The sequence below is a fragment of the Mercurialis annua genome, linkage group LG1-X (genome assembly GCF_937616625.2).
Source record: "Mercurialis annua linkage group LG1-X, ddMerAnnu1.2, whole genome shotgun sequence".
NCBI lineage: Eukaryota > Viridiplantae > Streptophyta > Magnoliopsida > Malpighiales > Euphorbiaceae > Mercurialis > Mercurialis annua.
Genome location: NC_065570.1, coordinates 67,489,721 through 67,510,392, shown reverse-complemented (window position 1 = coordinate 67,510,392; position 20,672 = coordinate 67,489,721). Strand labels below are relative to the sequence as shown.

Here is a 20,672-nt window from a genome sequence, read left to right as displayed (position 1 = left end):
GAAACCACACCAGCAATTGCACCAGCTCCCAGAAGTGAAGTTCGTGGATTGAGAAGTGATGGAATTTTATTGGGTGCTTCATTGATGATTGGTTTAGGGTTGATATTAGTTTTTTAAACTTCTTTTTTTTTGGAAAAAGGTGCAAAAATGACCTTCATGTATACCTCATGTATCTTATTGGCACTTCATGTATTTCAGATCTCAAATATGACCCCAACGTTGCGAAAAAGTATCAAAAAAACACAAAACATGGACGACGTTAAACATAAATGTGTACGGCCTTAAACGGAAATGTTAACGGAAGGGTCATTTTTGACACTTTTTCAAGACGTTAGGGTCCTTTATGAGATCCGAAATACATGAGGTGCCAACATGAGACACGGGCTATACATTAGGGTCATTTTTGCACCTTTTCCCTTTTTTTTTTTGATAAAAAGTGATGGATGCATTTATATTTCAAGAATTGTGCTTTGCATATGCATATATTGGAATTTATGGTTTGTATTTGATTTGGCTTTTATCTATATGAATTATGGTTATGAAGTGTTTTAATTTAAATAAGATTTATTTGTAATTATTATACTAATTTTGATAAAAATAATTATATTTCTATTAATGAATTAATAAAATAAATTTTAAAATATGACCGAAAGAAATAACGTGTTAGGAATTGTCCATATAAAATATTTTTAAAAATATATTTTATCTTAGTTTAGGGGGTTATGTTTTAGCGTTTAGAATTTAGAGGGGTGGCTGGAGTTTATGACCGGAAGCGGGGGTCGCCTCCAGTAGTCGACGGTGAGCGGTGGCCCATGGTGATGGACGGATATATATAATGTGTGAATATTATATATGGGTGCTGGTGTAGGACTAATAAGATATTGACACGTGTCAATATATTATGAAATTGGTTGCATACAAATAATTATATGAATGCACGTGTATGATTAATAAAATGTTGACACGTGTTAATGAATTTAAAATTTTACAAATATTTTAGAGGAGCAAAGTAAATCGAAAATAAATTAAAAATAAACTAAAAATAAACCAAATTTATTAAATATTTTAGAATATCTGAAAATATTGAATGTAGTTTAATTAAAGTTGTACCGAAAATAAACTCTTATAAACCAAAATAAACTAATTGAGACGTAAATCAAATTTAGTACTAGTAAAAATATAATTCATTATAATCGTAGCTCTTTCAAAAAAAAAAATTCTACGTAGCCGGTCTAGATAAATTAGTCCGGTGACTCACCTTTCTGCAAGTGCTGGGAAAATCGGAACTACGTCGTCGTTTTAATTAGGAGGAGTGAACCTTGGGATCTAGCTGGTTCAGGTTCGTTAACAAAGTCGGCGACGTTCCCGATCCCACCAGCTTTAAAATCAAATCAAACCTAAAATTCCCCAAAATCAAAAACTCAGAGCCACCAATTTCACAAATCCACAAAAACCCACTTGCTTTCACACAACAAAATGCAACAAATCTTCCTTCAATTCCCAAACTCTGCTCTACAAACCCTAACCCTAAATAGCACACAAACCCCAACTCTCCAAGATCTCAAGCTCTCTCTTTTCCCCGATGACAATCAAAATCTCTCATCTTTCTACTTCACTATCAATGGAAAACCTCTCTGCGATTCAACCCTTATCCCAAATCCCCAGATTACCCCTCTTTCCACCCTAATTTTACACTCCCGTCTCCTGGGCGGCGGTGGCGATGGCGGCGCAACGGGTGCCGAGTCACGTGACTGTTATCTTAATATGTATGCAGAGAAAAAACCTGATAAAGTTGACCCAAATGAGCAAAGACTCTCGAAGTGGCTTAATTGTGCTTTATCCAATGAGCCCTTAAAGCAGCCATGTGTAATTGATAAGCTTGGTAATGTTTTTAATAAGGAAGCTTTAGTAGAGGCTTTGATTGGTAAGAAATTGCCTAAGGAGTTTTGGTATATAAAGGGTTTGAAGGATATGATCAATATTAAGTTGGAACCAATTCCTGGTGAGAAGGAGGGGTTGTATAATGCTAGGTTTCATTGTCCCGTAACGGATTTAGAGTTTCATGGGAAGTATAAATTTTTCGCTTTGAAGAAATGTGGCCATGTTCTGAGTGCTAAGGCATTGAAGGAGGTGAAATCATCCGCTTGTTTGGTTTGTTATAAGGAATTCGAGGAATGTGATAAGATTGTGATAAATGGAAGCGATGAGGAGGTGTCGGTTTTGAGGGAGAGATTGGATGAGGAGAGGTTGAAAGTTAAAGATAAGAAGTCAAAGAAGGTGAAGAATGGGGAATTGGGTGTTAATGGAGGAGATGACTATGTTGGTTTGGATTCGTCGCGGTTGATAGGTAAGAAGCATGGGATTGCTGATAGCAAGGGTGTTGAGAAGGCTGTTGGTAAAGTTGAAGGGAATGACAAGGTTGAGAAGGTGAAAGGGGCGACCAATGCCGGTGGTGCTCTAAAGAAATTTAAGGCATCTGATATAGCGCCTGCTAATGCAAATAAAGAGGTGTATGCATCCATTTTTACTTCTTCCAAAAAGAAGGATTTTAAGGAGACATATATGTGTCGGTCACTCCCACTCGGTAGGAACTGATTGTTGAAGGTTCATAAGTGCATAGTTCCCTTTATGAGGTGATGCTTTTGCTTGTCCTTTTTGAATTGTATTTTTAGTTTTATCATTTGAAATAGAAAGCGATATTCTCACGTCTAAAACCTACTGTTGGTGTACTGGCAAGTAAAATTAATTACATGTAATTGTGTTGCTGTAATGAATTATTACATGATAAATTTCTCTCTCTTATTGCTGGCTCATGTCAGTTTGATTGCAATTGGTTATATATATCTCTATCTGAAACTACTTTTCTATGATCAACTGTATTTAGGAAGAAGTGACTCAGAAAATTGGATGTCGATCACATATGCTGAGGAAAATATAGACAACTGCTTTGATTTGATTTTTTTTCTCTTTTGCTGATGTTGGAAGGCCTGTTCTCGAATTGTGTTTAAACAAAGAAAGCATTTATTCAAAAGAGGTTAGAAGGCAATAAAAATGTATTATATGTGAAAATAGTATTGAAACATAAGAGTCCTTAAAAACTTTTGGTGCGAATAAATGATGTGCTAATTTGTATGTACTTAAATGGGCATGTTATTGCATGCACCTTTCAATTTAATGATAGAGCTAGATTCTCTGGAAGAATTTCGAGAGCTATTTAGTTTGCTGGACCTTCTCTGTAGCACACTATTTGCACATTCTGTGATGGATGAATTTCTCCTGCAATCATTTGCTTCTTTCTTGGACTAACTCTAAATGGACCTGCCAGCTGATATCTCATATTTTGAGATCCATGGGGTTTTGTATCAAATTTCTGTTCTGAATATTGGCGAGAGCCGTAGATTCCCTCTTTTAAGATTGTCATACATTCAGATGTCTAGTAAAATTTCAAAACATCACCTTTCTAATTACATGTGTAACTTGCTGATTCTTTCGGTTAATTATTTCACTTTTGAAATATTTTGTTACATTCAGTCCTAGTCGGTGCATTGGTTACGGACCAGTTATATAAATGTCTCTGATATTCAAACAACCTTTATTTGTTTTCTTTTTATATATAGAAATCAGTAATTTGTTTAATTGTTTAAGGATAAGGGTGATTTGTTCAAGTATAAGGATATTGGCAAGTCTCTGCTGTACTTTTGTTGCTGATTTCTTAAATGAATCGATTAGTTGATCAATGGATCGTAGCAGCAATAGATTATCTTTGAAAATAAAAATATCTTATGGAAAGAATGCAATTGCAAGATTTGTTTCACTTTGGTTTCTCTTCTCCTGTTTTTCCTTCAACTATGAGACCTACAATTTTTCAATGCACGACGGGTTAGATATTCCTAATAGGTAGTTATTTTCTCCCCAGCAGATGGCAAGTGAAATTAGTCTATTTGCAGTGCTGGGTGGTCTCATGCGTGTGCTGACGGCATATATGAGAGGGTATCTGTTTATGAATTGTTCATCAGTTGTCTCTCTTCTGCATAATTATGGTGGTTTGCTTTCTGTTATCCAGTTTCACCAAAACATTTGCTTGGTCTTTCCTTTTTTAAGTAATGTTTACCCTTTGTTTTTGTTTGGACTTTGGTTAGATAGTTCCATTAGTTTTCTAGATTATGTTCTGGATGCAAATTTGATTCTTGATATCCTAAAGGTTTAATCTTCCTTCTTGTGGATACCACTAGGGTGAAGATTCAAATGTAGCACGGAAATTTTTTTTAGTTCTAGTTTTGTTTTCATTTCTACAAATGCTTTTGAAATTTTTATATTTAAGCCATTCTTGTATAAAAATTGAAACATAAAACGGTGATGTTTTGTTTTAGCACGAGTAGCTAGCTTATAATTATAAAGTTTGGAAGTTTCACAAGTGTTTTCGAGAAAAAAAATAAACTTCTGAAATGAACAAAAATGAACTTTCGAAATGTAGAACTCAAAAGATTCTCGTGCAACATACCTTCATTATAGTAAGTTTCCAAAACAACCACCTTGCATACAAAAAGATATCACTTCTATACGCGGACATGAATAGAATCGCAAATAATTAAACTAGAATAAGATATCACTTTTATTACACGGACATGAATAGAATCGACAAATAATTAAATTAGAGATAAGTTTAGTGCTTTCATAAAAAGAATAATGAAAACTCGAAATTGAAATCTCGAAATTCAAAAGGGAGATGCTATTAGTTTTTCTTGATCTTGTTCCATGGAAAGCATATGTCATATTCTTCTGTATCAGCATTCAAGGCACAAGGACCTTCTTGTTTTACTATCCAGAAACAATCTTGGCATGAATCATCATCTCTGTCAGCTATGTAAATATCAAACCAATTAACCCCTGGAGATCCTTTCCATTCAAATCCACAGAAATACCAAGTGTATAAAAATGGATGAAACCGAAACTCAAAAGATTGCCCCGAGCGTAGAAATTGATCCTTTAAATCGTCGTCTTTGGATTTGCAATGAAGGTTGAGATCCAACTTTCCATCTAAATTATTAGTTATACGAACTCGAGTTTTCGTTATGAAAGGGAGGGCATTGCTCGTCAAGATTAGCAATACGAACATCAATAGAGTATACTGTCTGCTGAAAGAATTCATTATTTGTACGATATTATTACAAACTATAATGAATTTTATTTTATTATTCAGATTTTATAGGTGATGTACTTTTTCTTTTTGTGCTGTCTTAAATGGTATATATAATTTTCATTAATGAATGGTGATACATTATTTGCTTAGTAGATTTCTTTTTTGATATCATTACTTAATTCTGGCCAAGTAAAACTAACATTTTCATTCTTTAAGGATCAAACATAATGTTTAATAACAACTCATAATCTAAATGATTGATAAACTGCTTTATTAATTTAACAAATTTTTACCAGAATTTGATATCATTGGCATGGATTAACCTATATTTAAGGTTTTATTTTTAAATGTAATGGCATTTATTATAACTCAGTGAGGCTTCTCAAGAGTTCTTGCACTATCTTTGGATGAAGTGAGAAAGAATGTAAAATTAAAACATTTTTGTTTGATTTTCATAAATTAACAATTGCAAACTGACAAGAAAAATAGTCTCAAAATTGACTCTCTTTAATGAATCGATATATGCAACTTTACTTCAAATTAGTCGAAGTTTAAAATGACATTTTAAAAAAGTCCCTTTCGAATACAATCGAAGGGAAAAAATGAACATTTCGTGAGATTATATATTTTTTTTGTCAAACGTGAGACTATACTTAGAAAGTAAGTTTATTATTTGTTTTTCTCGATAGGCAACGAAAAATAAAGAATTTTTTTTGAATAAAGAGTCAATCCGGTCTTTGAACTTATAATCCAATATTAAATAATTTATTCTCATCCATTTTAATTAATTAAGAACTATAATTTCTATTTGGCCTAATCACTCAAAAACCCCTCACCTTTAAACTTTTTTTCAATTCTACCCCGACGTTGAAAATTTGTCAATTTTACCCACTTTTAAATTTTCCGTTTTCAATTGTACCCCAATATTTTAATTTTTGTTAATTTTTTTACTTAAATGATGAAATCATTCAATTAATTAAGTCTAAACATGAAATTAAATTCTTTTTTATTCAAAAAAGTACAAATAAGCCCTTTATTTTTAAAAACTAACTAAAAACCATAATCAAATTAACACTAATTTAAATTCTTATTTAATTTAACTAAATTTACATAAATTTTAAAAATATACAATTAATATATGCGAGACATGTAGAATATTTTAAACAAATTTCCAAACGCAAAAGACGTTAATTTAATTTTTCAGGGTACAATTGAAACACAAAAATGCAAAATAGGGTAAAATTGACAAATTTGCAACGTCAGGGTATGATTGAAAAGGGGCTAAAAGGTCGGGGTTTTTTAAGACATTAGGCCTTTCTATTTCTATGTCAATTAAGGATAAACTTATACAATATGAACAAGTTTAGAGATCAAATGATCAAATTTTGTCCTTGATCAACCAATAAATATAAAATAATGTTCTAGCTAAAGAAAAATATTTTCTTAAATGATAACCTGAATTATAAATTTAAGGACTAAATTGACCATTTGCTCGAAAACTTTTCTTACATATAATATATAATATTTCTTTGGTTAAAAAAATTTGTCTACATAATGACAAACATGAGGAAAGTATATTAAAATCTGTGCTATAAATAATATATTGTATAATTGGAGGAAACTAATAGAAGAAGAAGCATCAGGTTCAATTTAAAATTTTCGTATTTAAATAATAAAACACTAAATTTTATATAATGTGCATACAATGACTGAAATAGCGGGAGTTCAAATGTACAAAATATTTGATTAGCACATTTTGCAATATGAGTTAAGAAAATAAAATTCCATCTACAGAAAGATCAAAGAGCCTAATAAATAAAGTCACTAAAATTAACAATCTGATTCACAATATAGAATATGTATTTTACGTAGTATTTGGCCATGCAAGCACATGTAATAAGATTATGAACTTCCATAAATTTAAAATCAATCAGCATCTTCAACACTAAAATCCGGCTCAGGCGGTTTCTGCAACTTCACCAATTCCCTAGCAGTCTTTGCATTCCTATTACGATGAACACCGCGAAGAGCATTGGCTGCGAATCTGGTAGCCAAAAAGGTGGCACCTATACTATATCCGCTAGAAGTGCTCCGAGTTTCATCTGCTTCTACTTCGTCCTCTTCTTCTTTCCGACGAAGCTCCAAAGTCTTCCTTTTGGAATAGCGTCGCCATGCAGCTTGAATAAAGCAAGCGGCCCAAGTTCTCCACTGCTGTGAGTAAAATCGGAACGTGTGCTGAACCTGCCTGCTGTGAAGACGCCTGAACTGACTAGCCACAAACTTTAACTCTTCCGCTATGAGTGCAAAAGCCTCCACTTCCGTTAATGCCTTCACTGTGCGCGTAGAAGATGGCAGATTGGCACCGGATTTAGGATCCAATGCCCAGGTCAAAAGCTCCTCTCCACAGAAATCACCTTCCTTTAGCAAACTACGGTTAAAGAAGCCGCTCCTTCCACCATCTGTGGTTACACTCTCAAGTCGACCACGTATTATAAAAAGCATTTCATCAACTGGGTCTCCTTCTCGAACTATGTAAGTATGCTCTGTAAATAAGCACGGTTTCAACCGCTCACAAATGGCATCAAGCAACCTCTCATCCATATTATCAAAGAGAGGAACCTGTAAATGTCAAGATGCAATTAACAACTATGAAAACAGTATGCAGCAAGCACCAACTATAATCCAAAGGATCTTTGGTCCAAAAAGGGAATGGGCAAGAGTGAGCTTAGCGCTTGCTCTGAGAAAAGATTGTCATTTCGGTGTACAAATTTATATGGTACGACCAATTAGACCTAGTTTCATCCATTACGTCAAATAGATCCAAAAGTTTATAATTTCAGGTCACATGGATTCAATTTTAATTACTATTCCATCTCGATTTGGAGCAATTTAACATGATTTCAAAGGTTCATCATCTTTATGAGATGACCTTTGTTTTTATATATTTATATATTGTTATCTTTGGCAAGAAAAAAACATGATTTTAAAAAGTTTTGGGTCTATTTGATCTTAGTTGACAAATTGAATTATTTAATTTTGTGACACAAATCTGTGAACCGGAGGAATGATCCTTATTTTGCAAAAAAGGCATATATAAGAGGAATTCTTTTCCTGTTTCTTCCATTTTATTTGTTCCTCCAAGAGAATTTTGACTTAAAGCTTCCATGAAAGATGAACTGAAAAAATCTGGAAGCTCAAGTACAAATAGGCAACAAATAAAGGGCAACAAATATCAAGAGAACTTACCCTCCTCACCAACGCCAAACAAAGATGCCGTTTAATATCCCTTCTAAGATCCTTTGGTAGGCTCTGAACCAAATTCTCTTCGTCTACACCCCGTGTTTCTAACCACTTGTATTGGTCATATCGCCTTACCCGTTCCCTAAGGTCTTGCGGAAGCAGTCGATGATGCATCCATTGTTCTGAGTCACGCCTTTTCACTCTCATTTCTTCCAATCTAATTGTAAGCGACTGAAGATAGGTCTGTAACAATCGCAGAACATTGGAAATATTAGCCCTGCTCAACGTACTTCAGGATTCATAATTTTTTATTAAATTCAGGATGAGTTCACAACAATTTTGCAACTCATTCCAATCCGAAATAAGTAACACAAAAAAGAAATCAAATGAAATAGTTTTCCCTTCATCTCCCCAGTTTCCCATGTCATCTAAGTTTACAAAGACACAATAGGATTATTTCAAGAATTTCTATTGTTTAAATTTAGTTGTCTAGATTACTTGGATATACATTGTGTTCTTCGGAATAGAATTATATGAGCCACTCTAGACATTTCAGATAAGACCTGAATGCTGGTATACTAGCTTAATCCCTACATAATTGGTGTAACAGCAGATGAAGAAGAAATTAACAGCATGCCTTTGCTAACTTTCAGATAGAATAGAGTTGAATTCCCATCCTAGAAATCTAATAGTAATAACATCTGCAAAGTGAAGACATATCTATACAGCTTATAAAGCTGGCTATGAGGATATAAATCGTTATATGAAAAAACAGGACATTGTTTATCTTATTAAGACTCGGCAAATCTACATCGATCAAGAATTTTAAATTTAAACCAATGAATAGATTTTAATTCAAACATAGTTTTTTTATTTGATAGGTAATATCAAATCAAAATCAACTTTTTAAAATTTCCTCAAATCTATGTAAGCACTTTCGCACAACATCAATTTAACTTTTATCTTTTTATTGATACTCTCTTAACTGATTTTCTGAAAGTTCTATCCTTACAATTTCTTTCATTTTTCAGAACTTTAGATATCTAATACATTATTTAGTATTTGATATAAATGATTAAATTTATCATCTTCCCAAAACTCTTCATTTTTGGTAAGTTGTACTATTTTTTTTTTCACTTTAAAGTTTAATTTAGTTTATTATATAGTAATAAAAGTTTAAAATTTTGTTCTAAAAAAGTTTAAATTATAGAATATCAATTTACATATGTAAGAGCATACATCTTAAAAAAACAATTATGTAATAAGTCCTGCACTGCACTATTACGTTGCAATGATTATGCTAAATTATTACATGCCAGATCACTAGTGGAGATCCCAAGTAAAGCATGTGACACTTGGAGTATTTATAGAAGGGGTAATGTCATAAAAATTCACGAACTTTACATGTTTTCTCATTTTAATCATGCACTTTAAATTTTCTCATTTTCATACACGAACTACCACTTTTTCTCAAATTCATGCACGGTGCTGAGGTGCCACGGCTCAGTTGGTGTAATTCATTGAGGTGGAGGTCATTTTACACCAATGAATGAGTGCCACCTCAGCACCGTGTATGAATTTGAGAAAAAGTGGTAGTTCGTGTATGAAAATGAGAAAATTTAAACTTCATGATTAAAATGAGAAAACGTGTAAAGTTCGTGATTTTTTTTAACATTAACCCTTTATAGAAAGAAAGCTGACACTGGAGTTTCCATATTAGAAACACAACCAAAAATAGTCCCAATTTACCTGCATGTTCCCAATCAGAAGTGCAAAAAGGATTAGCCCAAGAATAGCTAATCCTATGGAAAATATAACCTCTCCTGGATACGTGCTGGTTTGAAGCCCCTGGCCAAGTGTGCTGTGAATCAGACAAGGAAAATGTATTGAAGAGTCAAAACATCAAATTGTCACTATGAGAAAATTTTCAATTCGTTAAATTTCTCAAAATGCTTGTAATACCGGCAAAAGGCCCGTGCACACAATTTTAAAACATTATCAGTAAGGACATGCAGTTTAGATAAGGAATAATGCATGTCCAATAAATTAACAATAACATAAAAAATTTACCTCAGATTCTGGAGTCCCCACCATAAGCAGTAGCAATACTTGGAGACGAACTTCATTGACGATGCAACTCCAGATGTTAAAGCATTAGTATATATTCCATAATCAAATGGTCCATTATCATCTTTTGCTTCACAGCTTAACTTAAGAACGCTACTACTGATGTTGGCCCAGGAACCATAACCATCCATGAATTGATTGCCACAATACAGATATTTTTTATTGCACTGATCAGTACGATTGCAAGCCTTTTGCCAGCATGTGTCCTGTCGCTCTACAGCTAACAAATACCAGAATGCACCAACTATCTGCAGAAGTGCATAGAATTATTGTTGAACGAACATAAAGTAGGGAAAAAAAGGATGTAGACCATAAGAAAGCACACAGTCCATGTAACCAAGAGAAGAAAAACAGATTAATGTTCAAAAATTACAACAAAAAACGTTAAAATAAAATGACATCCTGGCATTTGATTCAAACTCAAAAGCAAAAGTTTTCATCATCTTAGTTGTTTCTCAGCCTATATCCTTTGAGAGCAAGAAATTAGTTGATATTCATTAATTCTCTGACAGATAAGTAGGGATCTTCTAGTTCGCTTGGGTGAAGTTGCAGTAAAAAAGAAAAATATTGCACGTAGCTATCTAGGTCGAGTAACTCTCCAGTCTCCAAATGCACTTGATAAGTAAATAAATGACAAACAGGTATAAAACAATACAAACATAAGAGAAGAGTGGCTATATCCATACTACAACATATCACAACAATACGATTTAACATAACACTGCATAAGTGATAAGACATAGCAAGGCCATTCAATGGTACACCACAATGGCAATGCATATAAATAGTGAAAAACACAACGAGAACTACATTAAAGCCCACATCCGAGAAAAAGAACAAGCCATTGAATAACTAAAGAAAAAGTTTCAGCGATGAGACGAGGCTATCCAATCAAACAGGACTTACATGACTAGCAAGCATGTACATTAGCAAATAACAGGCGGCACCTGCCCAAGCCGTTTCAGCAAACACTCCAGTTGTCCTTTTCATTTCTGTAAACAATGGGAAAACTCGAGAAAACCTAGGAATGTATTGAAGCAAGATAATCAAAAGCAACGCCTGTTTAGTTGGCAGGACATCTGAGCCTTTTGACCTCTGAAGAAATCTCCAAACGACAATCTGCACATGAGGAGAAAAATAGATAACAGAAGTCTTGCAACTAAGATACATCTGAATGCCAGCACAACAAAATTATAAAGCTCTTTTCCTAACACTGTCACCTTCTGACTCAACAATAGAAATGTTCCAAATGCATTATGCATGAATGTTGGACATAGAAAAGCATGCCAAGAAGTTCTCGTCAGGTCATCCGACACTAGCCTCCATTACAGGCAAGTATAATTGGATGGGAAATTGTGATTGCATTGTGCCACCAGAGCTCCCAAAACATAAAAAATAAAACCCTCGGGAAAAGCATACCAAAATATGTTAAAAGATTATAAAATGACTATTATGAAACCAGGCTTTAAGCCTCAGATGAAAATCAGAGTTAAACCAGGCGTCCAACAGTAAAAACATAATCCTCCAATCCCAAAATTAGTGCTGTCTGAACATTAGGAACATATGGAGAAAGTAAAGGTCATATAATAACACCAACTCCGAAAATTATTCCTAACTTAATTTAGGTAAAAAGGAGGAAACTGCTTCTGAATTTGAATCTTGAATTAGCGTGTTCATGTGATTCTGATGGCCACTTGGAATTTAAACAATCATTAGAAAAAGATAGATAGTGACATAGCAGATGTTTTCCATATGATTTTAGTTCCTAAACAGTTCTGCCTCTGCAACTAAATCAACTATAATCATCACACAAACACACAAAACGAGAGAGAGAAAAAGGATGCACACATACAAAGAAACACATAAATTATAGAATGTATGCTGTGCAAAAAGATAAACAGGTAGTACAATTATTAAACCTGTGGTAGGGGAAGGATAGAAAGAAAATCAATGATGAAATACTGACGCAAGTATCTCTTGGCTATTTGTGCAGGATCTATCACAAGTTCACCTCGCCCGAATACACGAGAAGACGGAGCTATATAAGCTGTCCGAAACTGAAGGGCCATACGAATAAGATAGAAAGCATCAATAACAGTTCTCAAAGTAGATGCTGTAATTGCTAATTTTCTATCTATTCCAAGACAGTTTGATGGATCATTAAAAACCGGAAGATAAAAGAAAAGAGGGTCCACCGACACTCCCAAAATACATGATATGACGAATAATCTGTTGCACAAAAGGAGAAATTTGTCTTGAGGATCAAAAATCTTCTTCTCGGAAACCTTAAGATCTTCTGGAAATACTGCCCTAGACACCCCAAATCTAAGTGACCGACCAATAGACTTAAGTCCTTCGGACCCTTTTCTAATTCCTTTCTTAAAAGATCTGGAGGTTGTTGTTGTACCGGTTCCCTGACCAGCACGCCCAAATCCTTCTATGCCAAATCCACATTTTTTACCTCTTGCATCAGAAGGTGATGATAATCTAGAGTCCAAGTCGTCCAACCTAAAATATAGGAAAGCAACACAACTCAAACACTTTCACACTCTAAAGCACATTAGATGAAAAACAAAAAAATCCCTGATGAGTTTGCAATGAAATCATAAAAAAAGCATGCGCCCCTAAATGAACTTGGTAAAAAATCATCATCTGTCATATGTGTTCACCATTTAGGTCTTATTGAACCAGTAGAGAGCAATCAAATTGACAAAACGGTAACAAAAGCAACCTTTTTGGCAATCGGCCATAAAGTTTTCATTGCTTTGCTTCCAATACTACCAAAGTAAAAACGAAATGGAAGGTGCCTCCATTACCTAACAAACTTCTCCCTCTGGCCACTCAAGTATTGGGACTTGTAATCGAACATTTTACGCAACTGAATGTTTAAACATTACCTGCAGATATCAAAAGCAAAGTTAGAATAGAGTGCTAAAAAGGGGGAGAAAATATCATCAATTTCAGCTACGATGCTAATGACCAGGCTACTGACAAACAAAAATCAGACTCAACCTCTTGATCGCCAAATGATCATGGTAATGAGATGCAAAGTTCACAAGCCTTCTCAACAAAACATCCAATAATCAACAAATAATAGAACATAATTATTTAGGCCAAACTAAAAATTGGCAAATGGTTGACCGTATCATGCACCATAGTTATGAAACAGGAAGACAGCTGCTACAGGCTATATATGACTCCCAAACTTATAGACCACCAACCAGAATGTTAAAATTTCCTCCTTAATCCGCTAAAAAATATTTAAACTAGGTTTAGTTTATCATTATACGTAAAACTGTCATGCACAATAGGATCACATATCAGCCAGTAGGCAAGAACTATAGCACCAACTCAAGAGAAATCAATCCTTGAATGCAACACCAACAGGAGAAGTGGTCATACATTCTTCAAGTAAATCAACTTACAATTAAAACCTTCTCGTGAATGAAGCACATGCTAAGAATGTAATCACAACTTATCCTCGATGGACCAACAGTTACAGCCACATACAGGGGCAGAACTACCCTTAGGCTAGGGTAGGCTTCAACCCAGACTAGGACCGATTTTGTTTTTTAAATAAATACATTTATAGTGAATTCAGGGCTAGATGGAGGTTAAGCCCGGGCTGCCAGAAAAACTAAGTTCACCTGCTGCACTAGATCTTCAAAAAGATAAACTCAAAGTAAATTCTCTACCTTTTACTACAGAATCTCAGAAACAACATGTAAATTCATAGGAAAACAGAAAATACCGCAGCAAAAAAAACAGCAGCAAACTTTCCTTCAAAAATTACAATAATTAATCCAAAAACTTTAAAATTTCAAAGCAACAAAAGCCACCAAAATCACCAAATATACTTAACATCCAATAAAAATAACTTAAAGCAAGAATAAGCAAATAAACACAAAACCCAGATGAGAAACACAGAAATATGCAGATAAAGAGCTTGATTATAGATTGATCAAGTGAATAAGATAGAATGAACTTACAGTGAGGAATTTGCGCAGGGATTTAGTCAATTAATTGATTCATGAACTAAGTTAAAAAAAGAAGAGATGGTAATTAAGGAATAAAAATAAGTACATAAAAGAGTAAAGATATGTATTAAAGTGGATGAAAATAAACTGAAAGTAGTAAATGCGGAGAAAAAGTACTTTCTTATTTTACCCGAAATATACGTGCAAGAGTCAAATATTGTCTGATAATTCATCAAATTACGTTATTAGGCCTTTAAATTTGGCTGCTACCCAAACAACTCCCTTTTCTTCAAAAGTTTTAAGCTTTTCTGTATTTTTATTTGATTGACTTGCATATTTTTAGAATAAATTTTAAAAATATTAAAACTTTGCAATGTTCATATTTCATCAATTATAAATTGATTATATTTGTTTACATTATAATAAAAATGGTGAAATTTCTATGTAAATTTTAGAGTATGAAGTGTTTTTGGATAGAAAAAACATTAATTAATTAAATTAAAATATTTTTTAAGAATACATTTTCTCTTCAAATTAAGATTATTTTAAATACAACATATTTTTTGACAAGTTTTAAATACAACATCCACTTCAGTTTATCTGAACAAATTTAAAATTTATATATACAAAATTCATTTCAATGAATATTATAATCTAAAATATATATTACCATACAAAAGCTTTGCATTTAAGAAAAATACATATACATCTATTATTTTTCTGTCAGTGTAACTATATCTACACCTAGAAAGATCTAGTTGATATTCTGATATATGTGAAATTTACCTGTACATCCATCACTAAAATGAGGAGCTTATTTGAACAAAATTATCAGTTATAATCCAAAACCTATAATGTGTATTCCAGTCCTTTTTCAAAATGTCTGTGATTCTAAACAACTTTTTTATTTACATGTTCATGAAACTCTACAGGCTGAAGCCACATAGAACTGATCTCAAGATTCCTGCCAAACCCAAAATGCTCATTTCGTCCATAGAGTGACAAAATGAACTCATGTTTTATCAGTAACCGGCTTTTGATTGATTTTATGCTCTGCGTCATAACCAAGTCCAACAAGATCTATGGCTCACAGCCCGGAAGCATTCTGTTCAGTAACAGCCGCTTCATAACCAAATGTAGCGGAAACAGAAGTTTCAATCTTAAGAAAAAGCTTCAGACAGTTTCATGCAAATTTTCTTGGAGCCTAATCACTTCATGCCATTTTGAATCAGGCAGGACTGCATCAAGATGATTTTCAACTTTGCTGATCAAGCACACTTGCAATTGTATTCCTGACTTGGTTGCATAAAATTTCAGAATTGCTTCCTTCTATTGGCTTGTGGATAACAACTTTAACAGACCCTGGATTCACGATACTCTCCATTCCCACAGGCATGATTTTTCCAGTCCCCACAAGAGTAATAGGGACTACAGGCACTCTCGTTTTTGCAGCAACCGTAAATGCGCCTTTCTTCACATCAATAGATACCAATACAAAACAAAAGAGAAGAACTTCGGTAAAATAAATTTCTAATATTTACCAATATGATTAAAAATTACACAAAATCAGTTTCATCCTTTGTACACGTGCATCCGATCAAACCTTAAAAACATATGTTTAATTTGGTTATGAAGAAAAAGAGAGTGAGTTCCTTTCTGTTTCTTGTTTGCCATTTTAAAGGATTAGCAAAACTAGCCAACTTTTGTTTAGAAAATCCTCCAACCCAAAACAATAACAATCAGAATCCTAACATGAATTTACCTTGAAAACGCCCAATTTACCATCTATACTACGCGTCCCCTCAGGAAAGAAAAATACAGAGGCCCCTTTCTTTACTAAATCCATGCACCTTTTGAAACATTCCTACACATACAGAGTCATTCAAGAGTTAAAATTTCGAATGCAAGTCAAACAGCATAAATACATCAGCACGAAGAATTCAACTAAGTCTACAAAAATGGGAGAAGGGGAAGTAGCTTACCAACTGACTTCTGCTATCCATTCGCTTCAAAGGAACAACACCCATCATAAGCATGGCCCACCCAATAATAGGAAATAGAAATATCCCTGTTTTGCTGATGAACTTAAAGCTTCTTCCAAGGGTGAGAAGTGCATATATGTCTAGAAAGCTCTGATGATTTGAAACATACACGGCAGGAGCATCAGGTGAAGGTAGATTCTCCAATCCTTCAAACTCAATTTTACAAAATGGAGCTACAGTTATCGTTGCCCAGAGTTTGGCAATGAAAAATTGTGCTTTTCTTTGATATCGATCCACCAAGAGCACAATAGGGTGTTGCACCAACATCAGAATAAACAGAAAAATGGCAGAAATTGCAGTGACAGCATAAAAGCATATTCCCCTAACTTTTGACCCTAATTTAATTTCTGCACTTTACATAAATGTTAAAATTAGCATAAGGTTGAAAGGGCAAGAAGGAAAATTTCTAAAGTGACTCATAGCACAGACCTGATAATGGATAGGCAGACTCAGGGATCGCACTTCCCACAAGCTCAGATCTCACAACTGTGTTTCTTGCCAGCTTATTCTTTTTACGTTTACAGTCAAAATGTGACCAACTGAGCTTCTCTTCCCATGGTACTCTCACATGCTTCCTTACAATGCATGAAGAAGCATCAAGAAAAGCTGGAAAAACACGGAAATCGATTTTTTAAATGATTAAAAACTGATCAATCCAAGGGATTAAAGGACTGCAGGCATGAAAGGTAACAAAAACAAGCAGCATTTGACTGTTAAACAATCACTAAACAACCGTGGAAAGATATTACTTTAGAGATTCTAAACTTATCTGCAAAATATTTTCAGACAATCATTTATTTGCAGACTAAATTAAATTGTTGTCTTCTTTTGAATTCAAATATCATATCAAGATAAATGAACATATGTGTATGACCATGACAATGTTGTCACCACCACAACTAACATAATCCCATGACATCATCTTCCAAAATTAACCACCAATACCTAATCCAGAAAATAATCAAGGGAACAAGGACATACACGCATACAAAATAAACAATAAATTCATATTAAGAAGGGATAAAAAGTAGTCCTCAAAAAGAGCATAGAAAATAAACCTTCTTAGATAGAGCAGTACATACTAATAAATAGTCCAATCACATTTCATGGTATTATTACCAAGTAACAAAAACAGTATTAAATTGCTCCCTAAAACAAATAAGCAAGCAACAAGAACCAAAAATGAATTATCTCGGAAAACAGGTTGAAACTTGACTTAATCAATTGCAGAAGATCAGGCGGTGGAAAACTGTAAAAGCTCATGCAATTACAAATATAATGATTTACAGCTACCTGATTTTCTCAGAGTTACCCGCTCAGTTGATGAATATCCAACATATAGTCCTTTATGCATAGAGAACTGCAATTAATAAGATGCAAACAACTAAATCAAGGAGCAAAGTGCAAGAGTACAAAAGGACAAGATAAGTTGGTAACCTGTAAGATATCACCAATCCATGACACCAATAAGACATACAAGCAAGACCATAAAGCATATAAACAAATACAACAAAGAGAGAAAAGAGAAGCCAATTGTACTTTATATGGCATAAGGTGTTGATGTATTCAACGAATGTTAAACAATAAAAAATTAGAAGCGGAATAGAAGGTTGATTAGGTGTTAGAAGACATGTTATGCTCTTCCTTTCTAGCCCCATTCCCCTATCCCCTTAAGAACCGATCATCCCCATCTTCACCCGCAAAGAAGATAGAGATTGATAAGAAAGCTTGTTTTATTTTAGTTGATATGTCCTCCGTATGTCTTTTAGATGATTAATTGTCTAAACAAGTTCTTAAACAGTTCCATTGAACTTTATTCAAAACAGAACATCTGAATCACTTTCGCTCAGAGTAACCAAAACAACAATGACATACCAACCATTAACCATGATGCCTCCACAAAATGCAAAATAAATATCATCTCCGAATTCATTAAGCAAGGCATCCGGAGTTGAACATATTCCTCCACTCACCCCATATCAGAAAAGGAAAAAATAGAAAAGGAGCAGAAGAAGAATGTTTCCATGAGACAACAAGTATCAAAGAAGCAAAAAAAGAAAGAACAGGATAAGTCTGACCAGACAGCACTACACAAGCAACTATGAAAAAAAGATTTAAAAATAAAGTCTTGAGCCTAATCACAATTATTCTACTTAACCAAACCTCATGTAGTTCCTCAAGATTTTTTCTTTCTGATGGTAGTTATTCAAATGAATGAAAAAAAAAATCAACATATCAGAATCACAGCCCTACTAGTTCATGTATATACAACTAATACATACATTAATTTCCCAAAATTTTACTTCATTTTTTGTCTAAAACTCTAAACCAAAGAATACAAACTTATAAAGAAACTGCACCAAAAAAAATACTAATATTGCAATCATGATCATGAGGTAATACAGGCAGCCATTATTTCATATTAATACAAAGTTATACAAAATAGAAAAAAAAATTCAAACTTGTAACCAGTACAAACTTACATAAGTATTAATGAACAAGCCACCAACTAAATTGACATGTAAAAACACCAGAAATCCAGCTAACCAATCCAAAACAGAATATAAAAAAGAAAACCCATTTCCCTCCAATTCCCAAAATTAAAAAAAATGCGGGTTAAAGAGAAATACCAGTACTGAAGATGACAAAGGTCTTCCATAACCTGCAAAAACAGATATTTCTTGGATCAAAACAAATTAAAAGAAGAAATGAATCGAAGAACAAAATCAACTATAAAATGAAAAGGAATAAATATACAGAGAAATTACTTGGAGAAAGAAGATTGTTGTAATAATGGTGGACTGGGTAAGAACTGATTTCCATTTGCAATTTTGAATGCAATATTTAGAGAAAAACTAAAATTTCTAAATAGATGAGTAAATTGTTTTATTTATCAAAAGAAAACTGTATAGATGATAAAGAAAGACTGCAGGTTTCGAGGTGATTCGGTTTCTTTTTATGAAGGGAAAAGGTTTAAATATGCCCCTCGTGTTTAGCTCGAAGTCTGAATTAGCCCCTCGCAACAAATTCGGCTATTAAGCACCCTTTAAACACCTTTATTTAACGAAATATTGAACAGAACTGTATAACTAACGTTGAACCTTTCAAAATTTTGTCCATTTAAATTAAAACTACCAACATATTATCAAAAGTTTAAATTAGTCTAAGTGAAGTTGAGATAAGCTATTTAAAGGCATTTAAATTGGATTACAGCGCTGAGAATGTCTTCTCCGATACCTGGTAATCTGAAGCTGTCGACTGTTGTTTCTATGGAGTAGTGGTGAAGGAGATGAAGCTGTGACGGAGGAGATGCAGCGGTGATGGTGGGGTGAGGGAGCTGCCAGTTGTTTTTATTTTGTAGTTTATTATTTTTATTAGGCCTAATGTTTTAAAAAAAACTCGACCTTTTATCCCCTTTTCAATCATACCCTGACGTTGAAAATTTGTCAATTTTACCTTATTTTGCATTTTTGTGTTTCAATTGTACCCTGAAAAATTAAATTAACATCTTTTGCGTTTGAAAATTTGTTTAAAACATTCTCCATGTCTCGCATATATTGATTGCATATTTTTAAAATTTATTTAAATTTAGTTAAATTAATTAAGAATTTAAATTAATGTTAATTTGATTATGGTTTTTAGTTAGTTTTTAAAAATAAAGGACAATTTGTACTTTTTTGAATAAAAAAGAATTTAATTTCATGTTTAGACTTAATTAATTGAATGATTTCATCATTTAAGTAAAAAAATTAACAAAAATTAAAATATTGGGGTACAATTGAAAACGGAAAATTCAAAAGTGGGTAAAATTGACAAATTTTCAACGTCGGGATGGAATTGAAAAAAAAAATTAAAGGTGAGGGGTTCTTGAGTGATTAGGCCTTTTTATTATGCTTAAAAACATTAATATTAGATGCCAATGCCAATACATTTCATTCATGTCAGCCTAAGAATCACGGAAACTTTGATAAAGTTGTGTGTTCCGTTTCGAAAACGTTTCAAAAACCGGAAACTCTCAGAAGCTCCCGAAAACTCAAAAGGAAACGTTTCGAGACGTTTCGGTAAATAAAAAAAATTAAGCACTTGTGACAAATCTAAAAAATTCTCGAACAAATAATTATTTTAATCAATTAACCACAATTTCTA

At 33.4% G+C, this 20,672-nt stretch overlaps 3 protein-coding genes across 5 annotated transcripts; 1 reads left to right on the top strand and 2 right to left on the bottom strand.

Annotated features, from left to right (window-relative positions):
• Nucleotides 1–1,220: 1,220 nt before the first annotated feature.
• On the top strand, nucleotides 1,221–3,227 carry LOC126664914 (uncharacterized). The gene is made up of 2 exons (XM_050357536.2): nucleotides 1,221–2,633; nucleotides 2,885–3,227. The coding sequence occupies exon 1, from the start codon at nucleotides 1,477–1,479 to the stop codon at nucleotides 2,593–2,595; it is 1,119 nt and encodes a 372-aa protein (XP_050213493.1). The 5' UTR covers nucleotides 1,221–1,476; the 3' UTR covers nucleotides 2,596–2,633; nucleotides 2,885–3,227.
• Nucleotides 3,228–6,949: 3,722 nt separating this feature from the next.
• LOC126653497 (probable cyclic nucleotide-gated ion channel 5) lies at nucleotides 6,950–14,640 on the bottom strand. 2 transcript variants are annotated; one of them, XM_050347405.2, is made up of 8 exons: nucleotides 14,497–14,640; nucleotides 13,324–13,404; nucleotides 12,427–13,015; nucleotides 11,414–11,626; nucleotides 10,451–10,755; nucleotides 10,130–10,241; nucleotides 8,387–8,623; nucleotides 6,950–7,759 (listed from the first exon to the last, which is right to left on the bottom strand). In XM_050347405.2, exons 2-8 carry the CDS (start codon nucleotides 13,374–13,376, stop codon nucleotides 7,067–7,069), a joined length of 2,202 nt encoding a protein of 733 aa, XP_050203362.1. In that variant the 5' UTR covers nucleotides 13,377–13,404; nucleotides 14,497–14,640; the 3' UTR covers nucleotides 6,950–7,066. The 2 variants fall into 2 exon arrangements, with proteins under 2 accessions (XP_050203362.1, XP_055960316.1); XM_056104341.1 differs by lacking the exon at nucleotides 14,497–14,640 and adding an exon at nucleotides 13,933–14,211.
• A 510-nt stretch (nucleotides 14,641–15,150) lies between these two features.
• On the bottom strand, nucleotides 15,151–19,885 carry LOC126665937 (1-acyl-sn-glycerol-3-phosphate acyltransferase BAT2, chloroplastic). 2 transcript variants are annotated; one of them, XM_050358872.2, is made up of 7 exons: nucleotides 19,764–19,885; nucleotides 19,157–19,188; nucleotides 17,820–17,886; nucleotides 16,956–17,132; nucleotides 16,467–16,873; nucleotides 16,247–16,348; nucleotides 15,151–15,955 (listed from the first exon to the last, which is right to left on the bottom strand). In XM_050358872.2, the coding sequence occupies exons 3-7, from the start codon at nucleotides 17,878–17,880 to the stop codon at nucleotides 15,740–15,742; spliced, it is 963 nt and encodes a 320-aa protein (XP_050214829.1). In that variant the 5' UTR covers nucleotides 17,881–17,886; nucleotides 19,157–19,188; nucleotides 19,764–19,885; the 3' UTR covers nucleotides 15,151–15,739. The 2 variants fall into 2 exon arrangements, with proteins under 2 accessions (XP_050214829.1, XP_050214828.1); XM_050358871.2 differs by lacking the exon at nucleotides 19,764–19,885 and adding an exon at nucleotides 19,295–19,467.
• Nucleotides 19,886–20,672: the final 787 nt, after the last annotated feature.

What these genes read in the sequence shown, in the direction of transcription:
- LOC126664914 (XM_050357536.2), top strand. Translation starts at nt 1,477, where the DNA reads ATGCAACAAATCTTCCTTCAATTCCCAAACTCTGCTCTACAAACCCTA.
- LOC126653497 (XM_050347405.2), bottom strand. Translation starts at nt 13,376, where the DNA reads ATGTTCGATTACAAGTCCCAATACTTGAGTGGCCAGAGGGAGAAGTTT. An exon ending in TGTACATGCTTGCTAGTCAT is followed by an intron (nt 10,756 to 11,413) that starts GTAAGTCCTGTT and finishes GCACTTCTGCAG; the next exon opens with ATAGTTGGTGCATTCTGGTA. An exon ending in TGGGGACTCCAGAATCTGAG is followed by an intron (nt 10,242 to 10,450) that starts GTAAATTTTTTA and finishes TCTGATTCACAG; the next exon opens with CACACTTGGCCAGGGGCTTC.
- LOC126665937 (XM_050358871.2), bottom strand. Translation starts at nt 19,349, where the DNA reads ATGGAAATCAGTTCTTACCCAGTCCACCATTATTACAACAATCTTCTT. An exon ending in CTTTGTCATCTTCAGTACTG is followed by an intron (nt 17,887 to 19,156) that starts GTATTTCTCTTT and finishes TATTAATTGCAG; the next exon opens with TTCTCTATGCATAAAGGACT. An exon ending in GTAAATTGGGCGTTTTCAAG is followed by an intron (nt 15,956 to 16,246) that starts GTAAATTCATGT and finishes ATTGATGTGAAG; the next exon opens with AAAGGCGCATTTACGGTTGC.